The sequence below is a fragment of the Prinia subflava genome, chromosome 1 (assembly GCF_021018805.1).
Source record: "Prinia subflava isolate CZ2003 ecotype Zambia chromosome 1, Cam_Psub_1.2, whole genome shotgun sequence".
Taxonomy (NCBI): domain Eukaryota; kingdom Metazoa; phylum Chordata; class Aves; order Passeriformes; family Cisticolidae; genus Prinia; species Prinia subflava.
Genome location: NC_086247.1, coordinates 96,312,239 through 96,331,390, shown reverse-complemented (window position 1 = coordinate 96,331,390; position 19,152 = coordinate 96,312,239). Strand labels below are relative to the sequence as shown.

Here is a 19,152-nt window from a genome sequence, read left to right as displayed (position 1 = left end):
CATTTTTAAATAAAAAAATTAAGCAGTATGTATAATTTCCCTTGCAACTCAGTGACTGGAAGAAATCACAATCCTGGAATAACAGTATGAACCCACAACAGTATAAAATTCTAATCAGTAATAGAATTATGCAGTAATGAGGCTGTTAGATTGTAGGTTTGCCTTCCAATACGTTTATCACTCTACTGGATGATGTAATAGAGTAACTCTGTGTTAGTCAATGAGGGGAATTTAGGGCTACAGTGTCTCTGTCAGATAAAAACAGAGTCTGTATGAGAAAAATTGTGGAAATATCCTAGTGTGTGATGTTGAAGAGTTCCATGATGGCATCAGGAGAAAAGCTGCCCTTTTAAAATTTTTTAGAATAGATGCAGCTCATACACAAGCTTTGAGTGCAGTACATAAGCTAAGCTCCACAGAAGAGATGAAATGGCAGGCCTTTACAAAGGCTCAGAGATTCCTTATACTGGCAGCAAAGCTTTCATTCTATCATTTGCACTGCTGAACAATACAAGTCTAGTTAGGCTGTTCAGAAAAGATGGAAAAAAGTGGTATCATGTCTTCTCTTTGTCAGTACATTGATGAAGGATTATAAACAATCTTCCCTTGTTCCACAGATCCCTGCCTTCTGTTGTAAGACAGTGCCTGTTTATGAATGCAGACCTTCTGCAAACTTCTGTCTATGCTTTGACCAGGGCTGAAGAAGGGGCAGTTCTTCACATCTAGCCTCAGGGGTGGAGTGGCAGGGCAGCTAGCCAGCATTCAGTACCCTGGCAAAGAGTTTACTAGCTTTTGTTACTTCTATATACAAAGGGACTTGAATTAGCTGTCTGCTGTCTGAGACAAAAGAGCCCTTTTTAAGTTTCAAAACGGCCTACAAATAGAGCTTCAGTTCCTTCACTGATGTGTGGGACTCTCCCTCCCATGGAATATACATCAGCTATTGTGATATTCCAAAGCTGTATCCGGGTTCTGTCTGGAGCAGCCCTATTTTTTGAGGGGTATTTGTAAAACTAGCCAATTTATAGGCCACTAGCCAATTTATGGACCACTTTGGTTCATCTCAAGAAACAAGGTGGCTTTTGAAGATAATTCAGAATGAACTCTTGTGAGTGCTGTATTACTTTCAAGCTATGTAAAGTGAAGAAAAGAGCCACAAAACCATGGCAGCAAGTGATCCCTGGAGCAGCAGTGCATGCATAAAATTGACTGAATGCATACAGGCTGAGGGAAGTTAAATTTACATCCATTTGATAAAGAACAAGGCTCTGAAAAGAAATACTCCATGCAGGACATCTCCAATAAATATACAGGGAAAATGAAGAGTTAGGGCATAGCTAATGTAAAGGAGACAGATACATAACACTACTAGACTGACTTTCCCCAGCAAAGTGGTTTTACCTGGAAAGAAAAATTAAGATTTCTAGCGATAACAGAGCTCCGTTTTATAAGACGTTATTAAAGACAGTGTCCTCAGGCAAACAGGTTAAAAATCAGATGCCTTCAAGATACTAGATACACAGTTTACAAGAATAACTTAAAGAAGAGAGAATTTTATAATTTTTTATACGTAAGGACTGGATGTCATTGCAATTCTTGACTATAACATACACAAAACTGTGTAATTTTTCTTTTAAAACATATACTTCTGTACTTTTCTAAAAGTACAACAGAATGCCTTCATATGGTAAGTGCTAATTACACTGAATGCTATTCTCCACAAGGAAACAGGGAGGAAATAAAACAATAATACATCTAGATAATTGGTAACCAGGTTACAGCATCCTTACTAGTAATTTAAAAAGCAGATAAACAGCAAAGCTGAGATGCAGAACAAAGCAATTTTGAATTCAAGGGTGATCTGAACTGAGACAAAAGTGATAATATTTTAATGGCAGAAATTAAGACTCCAGAGTCCATGACTCAAAAGGCTTCACACTGTTGAAAAATTCTGAAGAAGTCAGTATGTTTCCTGACTTTTACCAAAATGAAGACCATGTAATCATTTAAAAGAAGAGCTAGGCTGCAAGGGAAAGTACTAAAAATTGAGGGTGTTAACAACTCTTGGAAAATGTACACTGTTAGAGTCACCTTTATGGCACGTGCATTAAAGCAGTCTTAACCACAGGAACAGCTGCATCTGTTCCCTTCAGATTCTTGGCCTCTTCAACACACAAAACATAACACTCTTGCTCTGGGCATGAACCTGGGATGGTAGCAGAAATAAGAAGTGCTTCTTGCCAAAGAAATCAGAAGACACAGAAGCAAGTAGATACAGTAGATACTGTAGATACAGGCAGTAACTGTAGTAGAAGTGAAGGGAAAAGCGAAAATTTTAAAACATTTAAAGTGTAATTCTTACTTGCCTCTGACAATAGAAGTTTCTGTGCTCTGATAGGAAAGTCACCCAATTAACATTTCTAAGAGATGCTTGCTAACAGGTATCTTTAACTTCATGTTTTCTAGCTGAACCACCTCATACACTTTTAACCTTTAACTAACTAACAACTAACACCTTTAGTATCAAAGTACATTATGCTTACAGCTAAAATCAAAGCTGCATGGAGATGAGCACTTAATCTGTAGCATTCAGTATACCTTGTGCCTCATTTTGAAACAGGCACTCAAAGGAAGAATAGCTGAGTATCTGAAACCAGCATTTGAGAGATGACAGCATTTAGAATTAAGCAGGAGAATCAAAACAGAGAAATACATTGAAAGCCAAATATTTTTCCAGGGCAAGTCTTCACTTTTAGCAACATTAATAGAAACCATTTAACAACAAAGCGTTCAGCAGATCAACCTATAATTGATTTGATGAAGTTGTCCCTAGGAGGCTATCTGCCACTAATTACTTAGAAATAGGGAGAACCATAAAGAGATGTCTTGAACTGGGTAGAAGTATCTACTATAGAAGATTTTTCTATAGCTAATTTTATTCTCTCTTGATGTTATTTGCTTTTGATAACTATTAAGTGACACAAATTAAACATAAAGGTTTTTTTTAAAGTTAAAACTGAAACACTATTATTGCATAAAAACCCATCATCAAATTTATTGAAAAGTTCACTATCAAGATCCTCCTGGAGAAAACAGACATAGCCTAAGCAGTAAAACTATACATAATATACATGTATTTTCATTTGAACGTCATGTGATGCATAAAATGAATGCCTGTGATTTTTATTCAGGTTTTAAATGCATTAGCTGGCTTCCTGCTATGTCCAGCACTTTCTGATGCAGTCCAGAAATATTTTTTTCTTTTAAATCTTAGTGTTTTCAAATAATTTTGCACAAAAAAAAGATGACAGGTAATAGTAGCTTAGCTGGTATTTTTAGTAGCAAAGAGTTAGGGCATTGAAAATCACCCTTTATTATAAAAAATCATAGCTAGATCATATTAAATCTTTAAATATGTAATCATCTACTACCAACTACTTTCCCATGGTTATGCATTTACAAAATGTACCATGGTAAAAAACCCCTTCAGATCCATTCCTCTGGTCATGATCTCCTTACGTGATCTCCTTACATGATCTCCTTACATGATCTCCTTGACTTGAGCATAGCTACTGTCAAGTTCTATTGTCAGCTTCACTGGCCTGGAAAGATGACAACATGGATATTACCTGTCTTTCCTCAGATGGAGACAAAACCTACTTACAATCACAAAGAACTCAAATCTCCTGATAGTGGTATTTTGACTCATCAAATATCAGCAGAATGACTGAGGACCATTGAAACCATGCAAACAGATAGAGAGAACAAGAGCAGGATAGCCTGAAACATTGAGCTCCATTTCCTCTTCTTTCTGTCATGCAGCTGCCTAATTGCTCCACACTGAATCTGCACAATGAATGTGAACATGGGACTCCCTGTTTGCAGTTAGAAATCTGGAAGCCATTAAATATTTCTTGGGTAATTGTTCATTATTCACTTGTTTTTGGCGTGATCAAAATAGGACTGCTAAAAACCGTTTCTCTGACTCGCATGTGTAAATTCACCATTTATATGTCCCAATTATAAACCTGTTGTGCTAGGTGCCTTCACACACAGTTCATTTTCACATTATGTAGGAAAGAGGAGTACCTTACCAGAAATTGTTCTGTACAGCTCAGATGGGCTGCTGACCTTTTGGCTGGAGAGAATCTGCTGATGACTTAGTGGAGGTGCTATCACTAGGAGAGAGGGAAAAAGGCAGTTCCTCTTCAGTAACAGCTAAAATGCCAATTAGTGCTATTAAAACAAATAAATAAATAAACAGAGGCAGACATTTTCTTACCATATGTCATCTCTGGTGATAGAGGAAAAGCTGATGTGAATGTGACAGCTTCATTTCCATTTTTTATTGTGGAGAAGATTCCCCCATCTATTTCATCTTGGTAATGTACAGCGATCATCTAAGAGAATACACAAAAAAGCAAAAATATAGTGTGATAATTCTCACTTAACCCTATGACACAGTGGGGCATTCTTCATCAAATTACAGAAGGTTTCTGTAATCAGAGAAGATTCCAGCAGAGAGATCTTGGAACACTGAAAACATGCAAACACAGAACAGACAAGAGCATCCTTAAACATTGAATTGCATTTCTGAGGTAAATGCAGTTATTTGTTCTTATTGTCATGATGCAACTGCACAATTGCTTCACATTAATTTTGGACACAGAGCATAATGACTTTCTACTGGCCACTCACTTCAGTATTTAGTGAAAATTTCTTGATTGTTTACCTCCTTGGTTTTCCCTCCAGCAACCTGTGATCCTGGAATTACAGCCTGGTGAATAGCAGGAGACTTCATCCATCCACACCTGTTGTAAGATGGCTCCCCAGGAACATCATTGCCATACTGCCCAACACTTAACTTTCTGAGCCTTTTCCCTGTTGCATCATCATCTTGCATACCTGTTGCTGAAAACAGGCAAGCTGATTAAGAAACTATTTTTTTTTTCAGTTAGAATTGTTAAAACAAACTTCATTATTGTGTCTCTAGTGATTGTAATCAAGAATGTTCAAACTGTTTTACAAAATCACATAGGTGAGGAAAAGATACCAATTGTAGTTTCTTTGCTGACACCAGCGGGAAAACATTTGCAGTCCCCTTTGTTCTAGACGAGTAAGTTAAGCAGCATGTTTCTCCTGATGCTCATTTTCGAAGCCATCACCGCCAGTGCCATCAGAAGAGCAAGCCAGCAGGGGCCGCTATGGGCATTCCAGTGAGAAGCCTCTCTTGCCATTTCTGACACATAGTGGCTCTTGGCAGAAAAACCATTCTGCTGTCCAGGGCTGCGTTTTCCCCCCATTCGCCTCCTAAAAGCAAATTATTTTTAGCTAAAACAGGCCCTGGCCCTTATAAACTCAGTTCACTGTGTGAACTGAGTCACACTGTGTCACACCTTTGGTGACACACATAGCAATCACAATCACAATCACAAAAATTAGGTATTAGCTACACACAGAAGCTTTAATCCTTTTGAGAAACAGCAGAGAAGAGTAAGTAACAGCAGAACAATCCAGGATATTCAAGGATATAAAGCAGTATTTGTTTACAAAGATGTTATTAAGACCACGTCACTAGATGCATAGCTATGACTAGCAGGATTTTATACATGGTCATCCACCAACAACAATCACTTCCAGATTACTCCTGCAACAATTGCTTTTTCTACCTCCTTAAGTCAACAATAAGGATCTGTCCAATTTACTGAGTGGTCACAAAAACAATCACATGCAGAGCAACTTTTCAGATACTCCTCTGAGAGCTTCTATGGTCTATATATATATCCAAAAAGATTGTTGAGGATTAGTTTTTTCTCTTAAAAGAGCTGAGTATTTCCATGAGAAGTTAATTTAATTTAATTTAATTGCTTGGTGTCATTTAAACCTTTACAGTCATTTCCAGCTCTAAGTATGTGGGAACGGCCGAGGGGTCTGTGGTCCCACCCAGAATGCCGGAATCTTCCCAGAGAGGTCTCGCTAGAGACAACCTTCTGGGAGTCTCGGGCACTCGTCCAGCTGCCGGGTAGCCTCAGCAAGGTGCAGCCTGTGGCTTCAAGTGATTCAGCTCTTAGTAGTGATTTCAGCTCTGCCTTGCCAAGTGATGCCAGGCCAACTCAAGGACAGAGACAGGAGAGTCGTGTGGCAGTTCCACAACGTAGCCTTTATTGTCCAGCACCCTACCAAGGGGGGCCAGGGACAACAGCTCCCTACTGAACAGGGCAGAAGCTGGGCTATTTATGGGGGAAAGCAGGGGTGGTACCAAAGGGCAAAAAACAATGTGTTAGAAAGGATCTACATGGGTATACCAGAGCATTGTGGGTACTCGCCATGACCAGAGAGAACAGCCTCATCTAAGGGTTCTCTCTCCCTGGGAGGGTTGATATGAGCTTATTGAGATGAGTCCTTTCCATTCAAGGGACATCTCTCCAGGGCAGAGGCCTGGCAGGCTCATCTGCCTCCCCACGTATGTGTTGTTCAAGCACATCTCCTTTACACCTTGATCGTGGAGCCATAACACTAGGAGTCCAAAGTGTGTCCTTAATCTAAACCAGCTGAATCAACTGAATCAACAACTTGGAGGGCTGAATCAACAACTTGGAGGGCTGAATCAACAACTTGGGTAGAGAAAAATGATAGTATACACCTTACACACTCATCAGTTTCCTAATCTGAAGAAGCTGATAGAAGGTGTAAAGTGTAAAATCTGGCATGCAGCATAAGAGTCTGTGTTACAGACATTTCACCTTGATTACACCACATAATTATAGAACACCAATGCACAAATACATAACTGTATAGTGGAACAGTTTTTGTTCAAGCTTGAAGCAGAGACAGGGATTTAAGACTAAAATCTATGGTACTTAAGTGCTTCTGTATTGATATATGTATGTATCAACCTAAGTAACTTGCTGGCAAGTAGTGGCTTATCCTAAAAATATTAATAAATCTCTTGTTAAACTACAGAATTAGACACTTCCAAAAAATCCATCTCTGCTAGCATCAAAGCCAGTGTGATAATAACTACTATTGAGGCAAATAACTAACTAAATAAAACCATGTTAGTAATTTTTGAAAATTCCACCAATAGGGTTAAATTTCAGGGTGCAAATACAACCAGTTATTAATTTTATCATGTCAGTATTTATAAGCATAGCACATTTTGAAAACAACACAACTGAGATTCTGTTTTCATGGTGAAACTTTGAAAACTCAAAAACTTTTTAAGCGTCCATATTTAACTATTTTTCCCTTGACTTGAATCTTTATGTGCAGTCTCTCGTTTATGGAAAGAATATCTACTGAAGACACTGTAAGAAAACTAGATGCATCACTCAAGATGATGTTTTCAAAGCTAGAAAACTACAAGAAATCACAAATATCTTCTAAACCTCTTACATGATACTAAAAAGTCATGGTGAATTCTACTGAATTTGGAAACATTTAAGAATGTAGACTGAGTTCATACTATTCCAGCATTTACCAAATTTTTGCATTGGATTTATTTGTAATTTCTGTAAAGCAAAATGAGTGGAAATCACTGTAGAATCTCAGACCATCTGAGACTAGACACTCCCAGTCCCACCACTTCTCCACAGGAGGCAGAAGGAGCCAGGAACAGCATATAAGAGTTTCACTCCATCTGTAACCAAGTTACAAAGGTATAGACGATCTCTTTCAGAATATTTCTCTTAGTTAACATGGCCTTGTAGACTACTTTATGATAAAGAATATCTATCTTCTGGATGGGTCAAAACAGACCTTTAAAATTTAATGCAAGTTTTGCTTGTCACATGAGTAAGAGGATTTAATCATCAATAATATTGATACACTCATGAAACTTGTAATTTCTATGAAGTTAATGTAGTCCTCAAAAAGCTAAGGTCTCTCTGGGGAAAATGGACATTTTCCTTAAATAGACTAAAAGTGCTTTACATACCAAATTATCATCAGATGCTGGACAACAGACGGGAGAAGTTGAGCTGATATATTTCAGTAAAGCTTAAAGCAAATAAATCTAAGAGATTTAGATTAAGTGAAAGAGTGAGGAAAAAATTACTTTTACTTAGTTCATTAGTTTCAAAAATGTACTTCAAAGCTGCCTCATTTAATGTACAACATTTAATGTTTTAAACTTGCTAATTTAAAAGCAACCTTTTACAGTGTAATGTGTCAGTTGCCAAGACTTCCCAGAAGTTACAAAATTCATTTTTATTCTTAAAATGTAGCTTAAAGTTTCGGCAGAGCTTCATAAACATCCCAGGAGCACCCATTTATTTCTTTGAAAGCATTTTTTATACTTTCTCTATTTTTCCACGTGCAAAGTAATTTCTCCCTACAAAAGTAATTTTGTTTTCCCTGATGAACAAATAATAACATTCCAACAGATTGGCATCAGAACAACATCAGGCACTTACCTCATCAGATGGTTATCACCATGCAAAAAGCTACAGCTAACAGAAGCATGGCCAGCGGTTAAAGGGTAATCATTGTTTGGTTTCTTTAACTGCATAGCTTTCCTCAACTACTATTGAAAAGTATTTGTAACTATTAAAAAGAAAACAACACTAAGCTTAAAATCTTGTCTCCAGTGGCTTGTCAATAACAGTGCTGAATCTCATTTATTAGCAAATTATCCAACTAGCTGCACACGATTCCTTGTTAGAGCGCTGAAATATGAACATCTGAACTTGTAAAACTGATTTTAACCACTTGAATTCCAATCATCAATACTTGAGCAACAGTTAAGATCATTTTCTCTGGATACAGCTTAAGCAATGTTAACTATATTATTTCATAGGCAGATTCTCACTTAGTTAACTTCATTTATTGCCTAGCAGGATTTTTGGAATCTGCAATTCATTTTAATTCTAAACCTTCCACATGAGGAAACAGGTAACATCTATACATTCAAGAAAATCTGAAAAACTTTCAGGTGGTTTAAGAAAATTACATATTATTTGAAGAAACAAAAGGCAAACTTACTAGGATTTCTGCTTAACCAATCAATACAACTTAACAGACTTTGCAGATAGACAAGCTGGAATTCATTGCTGTGTACACACATGTTACACACAGAGAGGAAAAGACAAAGTGCTTGCACTTCAAGTGAGCTTCTTACCACAGCTCCAGATGATGTGGAAAGCTAGCATGACATAAGAAGCTCTACCAGTTCTACCCACAGAGCAATAAAATGCAGGGCTCTGTTGTGAAAGGATTGATGAAAATTTCCACGAAGATGTTTTTCCAGTGTCCCTTTCACAGACCTCAGCAGAAGTCATGAAGGCTGAAATAACACTCAGGGGAAAACCGTGTTAGCATTGCAGAAATGCCAGATGTCAATGTCTACACAGCACTTCAAAAAGACCTATCAATTACTATGAAACAAGGGGATTCAATCCAACATGAGGCTTAAGAACGCAACAAGGAAAAAGGAAGTCCTTAAGTTAACGTCTAACAGAGGAGCCTTCAGGGACTATCTCACATACTAAAAATGTTACCAACAACACTATCCAAATCAGAAATTATCTCCTTCTCTGCCACCATTTATCCTCTTCTACAAAGTTTAAGATTTTTAAAGAAGGCATGTAGTGATCAAGCTTTCAAGACAGCTTTATGCTTAAAACATAGCAAATCTACTTTAAGAATTTAGAATCAACTTTACAATCACTATTAAATACCGAAAGAAAAAGTATCTTCAAAGACAGCAAGACAAAACTTGAGCTAAACATTACTGTGATGGAAAAAGGATAATCAAATATATACCCAGTTGAAAAAGAAAATCACAGAATATTCTGAGTTGAAAGAGACTCAACAGGATTACCGAGTCTAAATCTTAAGTGAAGTATGAGGATTGAACCCATGACCTTGGTGGATCTGTGAGGCAAGTACTAAACAAGGATCTTGATATGCTCAAACTTTTAGATTTCCAGATCTATAGGAACACTGTTTCAGAGGCATTAATTAGAACAAAAGCCAACTATGCTGTGCCTGTGATACATTCAATGCCTTAACCTTTCTAAATGTAATACAAAGTGCTGCTGAAGTCAGACAAACCCTTTATTCTTGAAAAAATACACAATAATTAACAATGATTAACAAGCAAACGATTCTGTTTACCCCAATTTTTAACAGCTAGTAGACTAGGAGGATAAACTCCTTATAACCAATTAGTCTAACAAGCAAATGAAAAGGTCTAAATTCTACCCCAAATTCAAGTAGGTCATCAAGCATAGGACACAGCAGCTTTGCAGGTCTGTCACTTTAGTTTCATAGCCCATTTACATTATTCTAAGAATGGGAAGCAAGCCTGGTGCAAAATCCAAACTGATATCTCCAAACCCTTAGAGAGAGTTCATAATAATAGTACGCTCAGGCCCACATGCTGAAAATTACATGACTGATACAAATTTGTGAAGAAAGTACATTACATAAATTAAAAATTATTGTGCTGCAAAATGTAACTAAAATTCAATTTGTAACTGTAGCTTAAAAAATTACTTAATTTAGTTTAAAAATTGAATCTAGTTCAGTTATAAATTAAAACTTCAATTTCTACTTTTAATTTACCTAAAAACTCAAATTTACTTTTAACCACTGTAAAATTGACTCCCAAGTCAGGCACCAAAATTTTCCTGTGCAACGGAAACTGCAAATTTTGTAGTGTTTTGTACATACAAATAAGGCAGGTGAGAAGTTGGGCAAGCTTCATTTTTCTCTCACTTCACAATGTATTTCGGAGGGACTGTGCTTACCCACAGAACAGCACAGTAAATGAGAACATCTGTAACAGTTCAATGCTTTAAAAAAATACTATTTAATAAGGTGTGCAAAAAGGATTTCTTCCTCTCTCCTTTGTCTGCAGAGACACTATAGTATGATTTATGATACTGTATCTTGAGCCATCTCCAAAGGTTTATTTTTGATAGAGGAAAGATATGTGAAGGTATTCCAGACATGTAATCAGATGCTAAACCACATTGGTTTTATTCATTTCACATTATTTTTTTGAGAGAGGAAGGCTTTGTTTAATGCTCAGTTCTGTGTTGAGCTGATAAACCCCAAGTGAAATATAAGGCCGTGTATGAATTATTTATGTAGTATGAACTGTTCTTGTTTCTACAGTAGGTAACCTAGGGAAGAGTTTTGAGATGGTATTTTCAAACATCATAACTCATGCATGAAGAAGAATTAGGATTACTTGAGAGCAACAATATAATTTCTACCTTATGGAAAATACAGTCCCTCTCTTCCTCATGCTGGGAAATTTAGATAGGAATACTTCTCTTGGTCATAGTAATTGAAACAGGCTGCCCCAAATCCTGAATGCGTTTCTGTGTTCTGCCTTCGCTTGACCACATAATTCCTCACCTGCACCTAGTATTTTTTCTAAAGACACAAATTGTAACATTTTAACAGTAAAAAGGTGGGGAACACAGATGAGACATGGTGACAATGATGGTAGGTTATAATGAAACTGGGCAAAAACCTTTCTGTTCTTTATATTTATTAACAGATTCTTACTTTTTACAGTTTTGTAGGTTGAAGCAAAACACTGATTTAGCTCTCTTTGTTTACTGAATAAACATAAGCCTTGTGGTAAAAGATGGCTGATTTGAGAAAAATAGTCTTACAAATATCTTTAGCAGTAGACTGAGGTCATGTATTATTAGGCATAAAAGAGTATACAGAGAGTGAAGTAAATGGGTAAGGCTGCAGAGAACAGCTTACATACACATCAAGATTCCTTTATGCTACAAACTTCCTGTCATTTAAAATTAAGCACTACTGTAACATTGTGTTATTAGTAAATAGCAGCTTTATTGACTACCAGAAATTCAACTCTCCATAACTCAGCTCAAGTAAAAGATAAAAAGTGGAAAAAAAAATTAATAAACAGTGCAGTGATTCACCTCTGATAAGCAACACATGACACTGAAGGAGACAAGAGGTCATCAACCCTTGTTCTGCATGGTTCATAAAGATACATCCTAGCAAAGAGGAATTCAATGATCCAAAAATGCTAAGCACTTAACGCGAGACATAATTTCAGAAGAACCCTGAACTCTGCTGCATGGGTAGTTAGTGGTTTGTGCCATGTAGACCTATGCTGAGGATACATGTGTATAAAAACATCTAGGAAGAAGCATGAAAGGAGAGGTGGTTGCCTATCTGTCAGTCAGGACAGAATCATATGAGCAAACAGAAGCAAGAATGCACCATAATGTACATCCCAGCTGACATACACACATTTCATTCTTATGCACATTCTTCCAGCTTTGCAGGGCACTGGAAACATGCACATGCCTTTAAAGCATGTATTTTCTGCACACTCATGCAGGAAATCAGATTATCCCACCATCCTTCTGTAACACAACCCTGAAGTTAGACACACACACACCATGAATCACATTGATCTCATTCACCTCCAGCACTGGCCACTCCTTGCAACGAAGAGATTCATGTAGAATGTCTCATTCATCCAATCAACCTCACTCAGACCCTTCAGTCCTGCTCTGCCAACTCTCTTTATCACAAGCCAATTCATTCTATTAATATACTTGTTAGGTATAAGTCACTGTTTAAGTCACAGAGAACAGAGTTCCCTCTAAAACCTGACTCTGTAAAATCAGCCATTGTGAGCAACTGTTGTTTTGGCTATCCAATATTAATGGCTATTTCTTCATCCCCATGGCAGCCAGCATTTCTTTGTGCTATCAATTACAGCTCCTGTGCTGTACTACTTTCAAAAGCTAATTAAGTGCCTTGGATGTTCCCCTGCTTATCCTAATTCTATGAAATTCTATGAGTCTACTCCAAGATAAGATAAAGCACATTCAACACATTCTAGAGTATGGCCACTCCTCCCAGCTTCATGCACCAGCAAACTTGCTGAGGAGGCATTCCACACCTTCATTCAAGTGATTAATAAGTTAAACAAGACTGGATTTAGACCCTTGAACTACAGGCATCTCTAGACTGTGCCACTGACCACAACCCTCTGAGACCTGACATGCAACCAGTTCTCAATCCAGTGATTCAGATCAGTGGTGTATACAGCAAAAAACATTCCAGTATTCCTCATTCTTAATATTCATTCAGGTAAATTGCTTTTTCCCCCATGCTGGTTTGCACATCATGCATGAATATATGTGTGATTATGTATATTTCAGTGAGGCAAGTCCAGATATGTAAACTGTTGCAATTAGACATGAAAATAAAGATGCTTGACTACAGCAGTAGAAGAACATCAGAAAGCTTTACTGCAATTCCTTTCAGCCTTTTTATAACATGCTGTGCTAAAAAAGGCATACTATTGGTCCACAGGATGGACACCTCTCTCCATTGGTTAAGTAACACAAACAACACCTGGGAGAGAGGTTGTTATGGAAAAGGAATATTGTTTGCCCAGAAATGTTATGGGAAGAAAAGTTAATTACACAAAGCTGCCTGAGAAAGAAGAAACTGCTGAAACGTTTCTCCTGGGAAAAACCAACAATTCTCAGGCTTCAGAAAATCAGGCCCACAGTAAATAAATAAATCTACAGAACCTGGAAAATCAGTATGTGCTGGTGATCTAAACTCAAGCAGAGGTGGCAGCATGCCACATATATGTATTGTTTTACTTCTGGAACCCTGAGTAGTTTCAAAATCAAGCTCTTGCTAGTATAAATTGAATGTTACTTGCAGAAGTCAGAAATGGAACATTTTAGTACTTGACATAAAGACAAACTTAAAAAATTATTATTGTTCTAAAGCTACACAAATAATTTTTAAAATTTTGTTTAATTAAGGGTTCCCAACTACTAAAGTCTTTCCTCTTCTACTGTGCCATGATACCTCCCCTCAAATATCCAGAATTTTAAATCCTGTCTATATATTTATATTTGATTCCCTTAAATACAGAAATTCCATATTTTAATTCTTCAAAACAAATCATCTTCTAGCTCATTCCCCAAGGACAATTATTTTCACTGGTCTTTATTTACCTGATGTTAAAAATGGAAAGGGAAATTATAGTGACTCCTACTTCCTTTGAGATGACCAGAATCTGTGAGAAAAATTGAAGTATCTCTTTTAAGCTTTATATATTCAAACACAGAACTGTAAAAGGCAGCTTATTCTAAATGATCTCTTTATCCCCTTCACTAGATTTACTGTATATAAAGAGAAGAGTTCTCTCCCGCTGGAAAAATCTCAATTTGTCCATTGGCTAATAATTTGGAAAGATTCAAGAGAATTACAAATTAATGGCACAAAATACATATTGTATATTAAAAATAAGCAGCAAGGCATCTCACATTTATTAATCATGGATTTTTGGACTTCTTCAGTCCTCAGTTACCCTCCTAAACACAGAACTGTTATTTACCTTCCCTACAAGAATCACCTGGATCACTAATCATCCTTGATCACATAGACCTGCCCATGAACAGACACGACACACTAGTTAGGCACATTCATCATTGAATGGTTTAGCATATCCTACTGGGCTTAAGCTGAAGCAACTCTTTTGTGTCCAGTGAGGCCATGGGCACATCTTCTGTCATGTTGGCTAATACTCAGTCAAATCCTGTGGACACAAGCAAATGCACTACGACTGGAGACAAGAAGAGGAGGAAGCGGAAGATGGAAGGGGAGAAAGAGAGGCAAGGGCATATGTTTTACCAGAGAAATTAGACCACATAAAATTTTTAAACATGACAGTAGGAGAGGCAAGAGCTTATTTGTCACATATTTTATGTAGATCACTGATAATAGGCTTAGTGAACTTAGCCAGAGGCAGACTACTTATCCTTTTGCAAAGCTGTTGATTCTAGTTGCATTACTTAGGCAACATAGTCAGCAAGTGTTGCAAATTCCACCAGCTGTAATCATTTCAGAGTCAGAGATAACAAACAAGCACTGTGACTTGAAAATTTTTAAACAGAAAACTTTCCAAAAGAGCATGTTTTAAAATACTTTACTGGCAAATATTACATTTTTTGTGAAAACGTTGCATAGAAATTTAATGCCAGCATCATTACACTATATTTGAGGATAAAGTTGTTGGAACTTTTTCTCCTTATTTAAATGGAAATAGTAATAATGAAAAACATATACCACCAATGCTTTCTAAAAATGCCTCAATGTACAAATTCTGCTCCCTTATAACTTAAATTCACAGTAGCAAAAAAACCCAACAGATGATCTATAATAGGTAAGAACTTGTTGAACAGTACATTTTTCAAGCAAAAAGGCAAGTACCTGCAGAACTCACTTATCTTACATCAATTTGATTCCATATCTTGGATGATTATGTAAAGAGGGCATCAGAAATAATCCCTTGATAATCATTGTCAAAGTTTTAAGTAATGACCTGAGGGTCCTGTTGTACCATATAATGAACACATAGGTGCTAGAAAAAGTATTATTTTCAAAAAGTATTACAGCTTACCATGCCCAGAGGGATTCCTGCTTGTGACCTCATGGAAGGTCATGCTTGTGTCATGGAAGCCAGAAATACTATTAAGCTCTTCCACATGTGCGTCAAGGCTGTTGAAGCCATCTAATCTATTTCTGTCACTGGTGAGAGTGTTAATGCGGGTTGGGATAGGTTCAAATGTAGGGTCTAACTCCAAAATCAGCCTGTTCAATTGTTCAATGGACTGATCAATATCCAAAGTTGGAGAAGCTGGCAAGTCCCCAGCGTTTCGTCCTACATCCAGGCCATCTGTGTGCCTCTGAGGCATTGGCCTTGACTTAAAACTGTCAGCACTTGCACGCTCTTCAGCTTCTGCAGCACCCAGCATGCTTCCTAGTCCTCTCTGCACAGCATCTCTGCAGCTAGAGCCACATGTTGAGGCATCTGGGACTTGGGACTGGCTCTGGACACTGCCCAAATTCTCCACAGTGTTATGAATGCCAATCCTAATTTCATTCTCTGGGGCAAAACCATATTGGTGAGCAGTGACCATCTGCTGCTGGTGTACCCAGGTCTGAGTAGAGTACCTTGGGCCATAGGTTTGTGGATGGCATGAGACAGAAGGATTCTGCTGCAATTGCTCAGTTGACTTTGGCTCAGTGCTTCCAAATGATCTCTCATAGAGGGAATCCACACCAATTCCCAGGTCTGCAGCAAAAGCACTGTGATGCTCTTCTCCAGCATTACTTCCAAAGCAGTCTGAAAGAAGTGAGTTCTGACTGCTCTTGTGGCAACTGAAGTTCCCTAGGTGGATGGAGCGATGCCCTTCTGAGGAAGACAAAGTCCCAATGCTGTCCACACTGTGAAGGTCATGATTAGGCATTTCGTCATCCAGAATATCAGTCTCCCTGTCCTTCATTTTGGTGACTTCAACCATGTGAACTTGAGCTGGCACTATGAGTTGAGTAGCACTGTACTTGCTTTGACCATCAGTCATATCCTTGGTGGTGCTGACAGAATCGTCTAGACCAAAGCCACTAAGTAGCTGGTCCAGTTCTGCCTTCTCTTGTTGGCTCAGACCCCGTTTAACTCCTGGGACAAGGCGTTCCTCAGTCTTGTCTGTTCTGATGGAAGCTGTGGAGTGTCCGGAATCACTACTGACAGACAAAGTATAATCACTGTGATCAGGATTGCCTGTAACATGAACACTCTGAGCAACACCAGGGATGTTGCTGTCTGAAGAGCTCTTCTTTCTCACTTTTGCATACAGACTGCCATCAATGGGACCTTGGGTATGCAGCACTGTGGAGATACAAGTAAAAAGGAAAGAGAGATATAAACAAGGCATCATATACAGGCTTAAGTGTCATGCCACAAGTATTGTTAACACTAACGGTATTGATTCTGCAAAATTAAATTGACTCTATAACTATACAAAATACCAATGACAACATCTTCTTTAATTTTAAAACACTTTTCTTGATGGAAATACAATATGCCATTTGTAGCTCAAGATCAAATAAAATCCTCTATTTTTATGCTGTTTTGAGTGCATGTTTATGGCTCCACAAACTCTTCATACTAATTTAAAGAATCCCATATTACAGCACTAGAAATTTGAGAGGTAGCAACTATGCATTCCATTCAGAGCAAGAATTGCAGAAATCTACCAGCAATACTTGCCTTTAATATATATTATGTAATTATCACTTAGTCCATTTTTATTTGGTGGTCTGACTATAATACAAAGAATCATTTTCTCCTTTTCTTGGTGGTGCAAGGAAAAGACAAGCTTTTAATCAAAGCTGCAGTCCTTGGAATATACATAAAGCCTCTTCACAAAGGAAGGCACAAGTAAATGTTAAGAGCATGACATTTCTACATATATGGAGGATCTGGTATGCATGTCATGTTTTTTGTTTCAAAAAATGACTAATAAACTTAAGTGGAAGCCTCCACAAAAGTAACTATATTTGTCTTACTCCCATCTAACACATCACACCTAACACATCATGTTGGAGTCCGGGTCACGTGGAGAACCCCTCGGATTGCCCTGGGGGGTCCAAGACCCTGGCTGGGACCCCAGGAAGGCACTGCCTTTGACCTTAGTCCATGGGAAAAACTTCCAACACTCAGAGATAAACTACAAACAACAAAGTTTTTAAATAAATAGTAGTTTAGTTTGTCACAGGGTGAAAATGTGTAGTTTTGGATTTTTAGAACGAAAGTTGATGAGAGCAAGATGGAAAATTTTGGGTGGTATCTTTTCTTCTTCGACTCTATCTTCTGCTGTGAGGGTGGCAAAGAGACATTAGACACAGGGACAGTACCAAAAAGTACTCATTGGTAGAATGAGTTTGAGGCAGGAATTGCTTGTCTAGAATAAGTAGTGATTATTGGTACAAAACTGTAAATATAGTACATTTTAAGAGTTAATTGGACTAGAGACCTTTAAAAGACTTTGAATTTTCTGTCTGGTGGGGGCTTGCCAGCAGTGTTTCTTCAGCACGTTAAGCTTGCAGCAAGCGGCGTGCAGACGTTGAGATAAGAAACTGAATAAACACCACAAAAAACTAAAGCTGCAAGTTCCGTTCATCCTTTCAAACCCTCGTACAGGACTTCAGAAGAAAAAATACCCTAATTAGGGTATCTTGGAAGGGAAATTCCAAGAATATCACACAGGTTAGACCAACATAAGGTTAAAGAATGGCTACTGAATTTTAATCCAGTGTTGAAAATAGGCACAATTCTATTTATCAAGAAAAGTGTTAGGAATAAATATGTCTAGTATTGCCAAGGAAGTAAAGCAAGTAGTTCCACTTTTAAAGGACTTAATTTACCAGAATGTTTATATTAAGTAGATATTTCTGAAAAGCTTTTCCTACCCATAGTCTGAGAATAGTTTGAGATAAAGAAAATTAAACCGTTACAATTTAGGAACAGGCAGACTTTTCTCAAAGGTAACTATCAGCTACATCTGTTGTAGTTCCAGAATCAAAAGCCCCATGGAGAGCCCAATGGATTTCAACATCAACACTACCACACATTTTCAAAATATATGTAAAATGGCATCATGATCATAAACTTCCAAACTAGGAAGCTTTTCTAGGAAATACCCATTTAGAAAAAGTATTATGCAGAAATTGTACTCACAGTGGTAATGAATTAATTTGTTCTTATAATGCCAAGAAAAGTCATCTTGTTGGAAAAAGTTTTCATTATGGGACACACTGACAAGGTTCCATCAGTTAAAATACTTACATACTAAAGCTTATATGGTAGTTTTAATAGATTTTAGTTAAACTAAAGGACAGTCTTTTACTTTCTGAGGACTAAGAACTATCATTTGTCTGATGTTGATTTTAAAAACAGCACATGCAAAACACTGGGAAAACCGTGAGATGATTAATTCATGTTCTTATGGTAAATTGGAAAATTATAAAGCTGTATAAATTTATATCAGGTAAAAGTCTATGTTTTAGGAGGTTTCGCCATTCAGAAGGGAACAAAAGACTTTGCAGCTTTCTCAAGTATTGGGAGGGGACCTGTTGAGATGAGCCGGTATCAGCAACTCACACCTCGGGAGCCACCTTCACAGACCATCAAGCAATATCACCCATATCTCGAACATTCATCAACTATAAGGACCCATAGAAACTGAACATTAACACATGGACTTGGGACGGGAGCTCTTTTCAATCCGACTGGAGATGGATTTGGGTTTGAATAGCTAACCAAGAAACAAAGGGAAA

At 37.6% G+C, this 19,152-nt stretch overlaps 1 protein-coding gene across 22 annotated transcripts in view; it reads right to left on the bottom strand.

The window, feature by feature from the left end:
* The window catches only part of TNS3 (tensin 3), a 211,629-nt gene that overhangs the window by 39,962 nt on the left and 152,515 nt on the right, over nucleotides 1-19,152 (bottom strand). For all 22 annotated transcript variants that reach the window (XM_063404585.1, XM_063404548.1, XM_063404628.1 and 19 more), the window contains 4 exons: nucleotides 15,434-16,702; nucleotides 4,733-4,911; nucleotides 4,283-4,400; nucleotides 4,095-4,178 (listed from right to left, as the gene is read on the bottom strand). In XM_063404585.1, coding sequence (XP_063260655.1) covers nucleotides 4,095-4,178; nucleotides 4,283-4,400; nucleotides 4,733-4,911; nucleotides 15,434-16,702 — 1,650 coding nt within the window. The remainder of the gene's footprint in view (nucleotides 1-4,094; nucleotides 4,179-4,282; nucleotides 4,401-4,732; nucleotides 4,912-15,433; nucleotides 16,703-19,152) is intronic.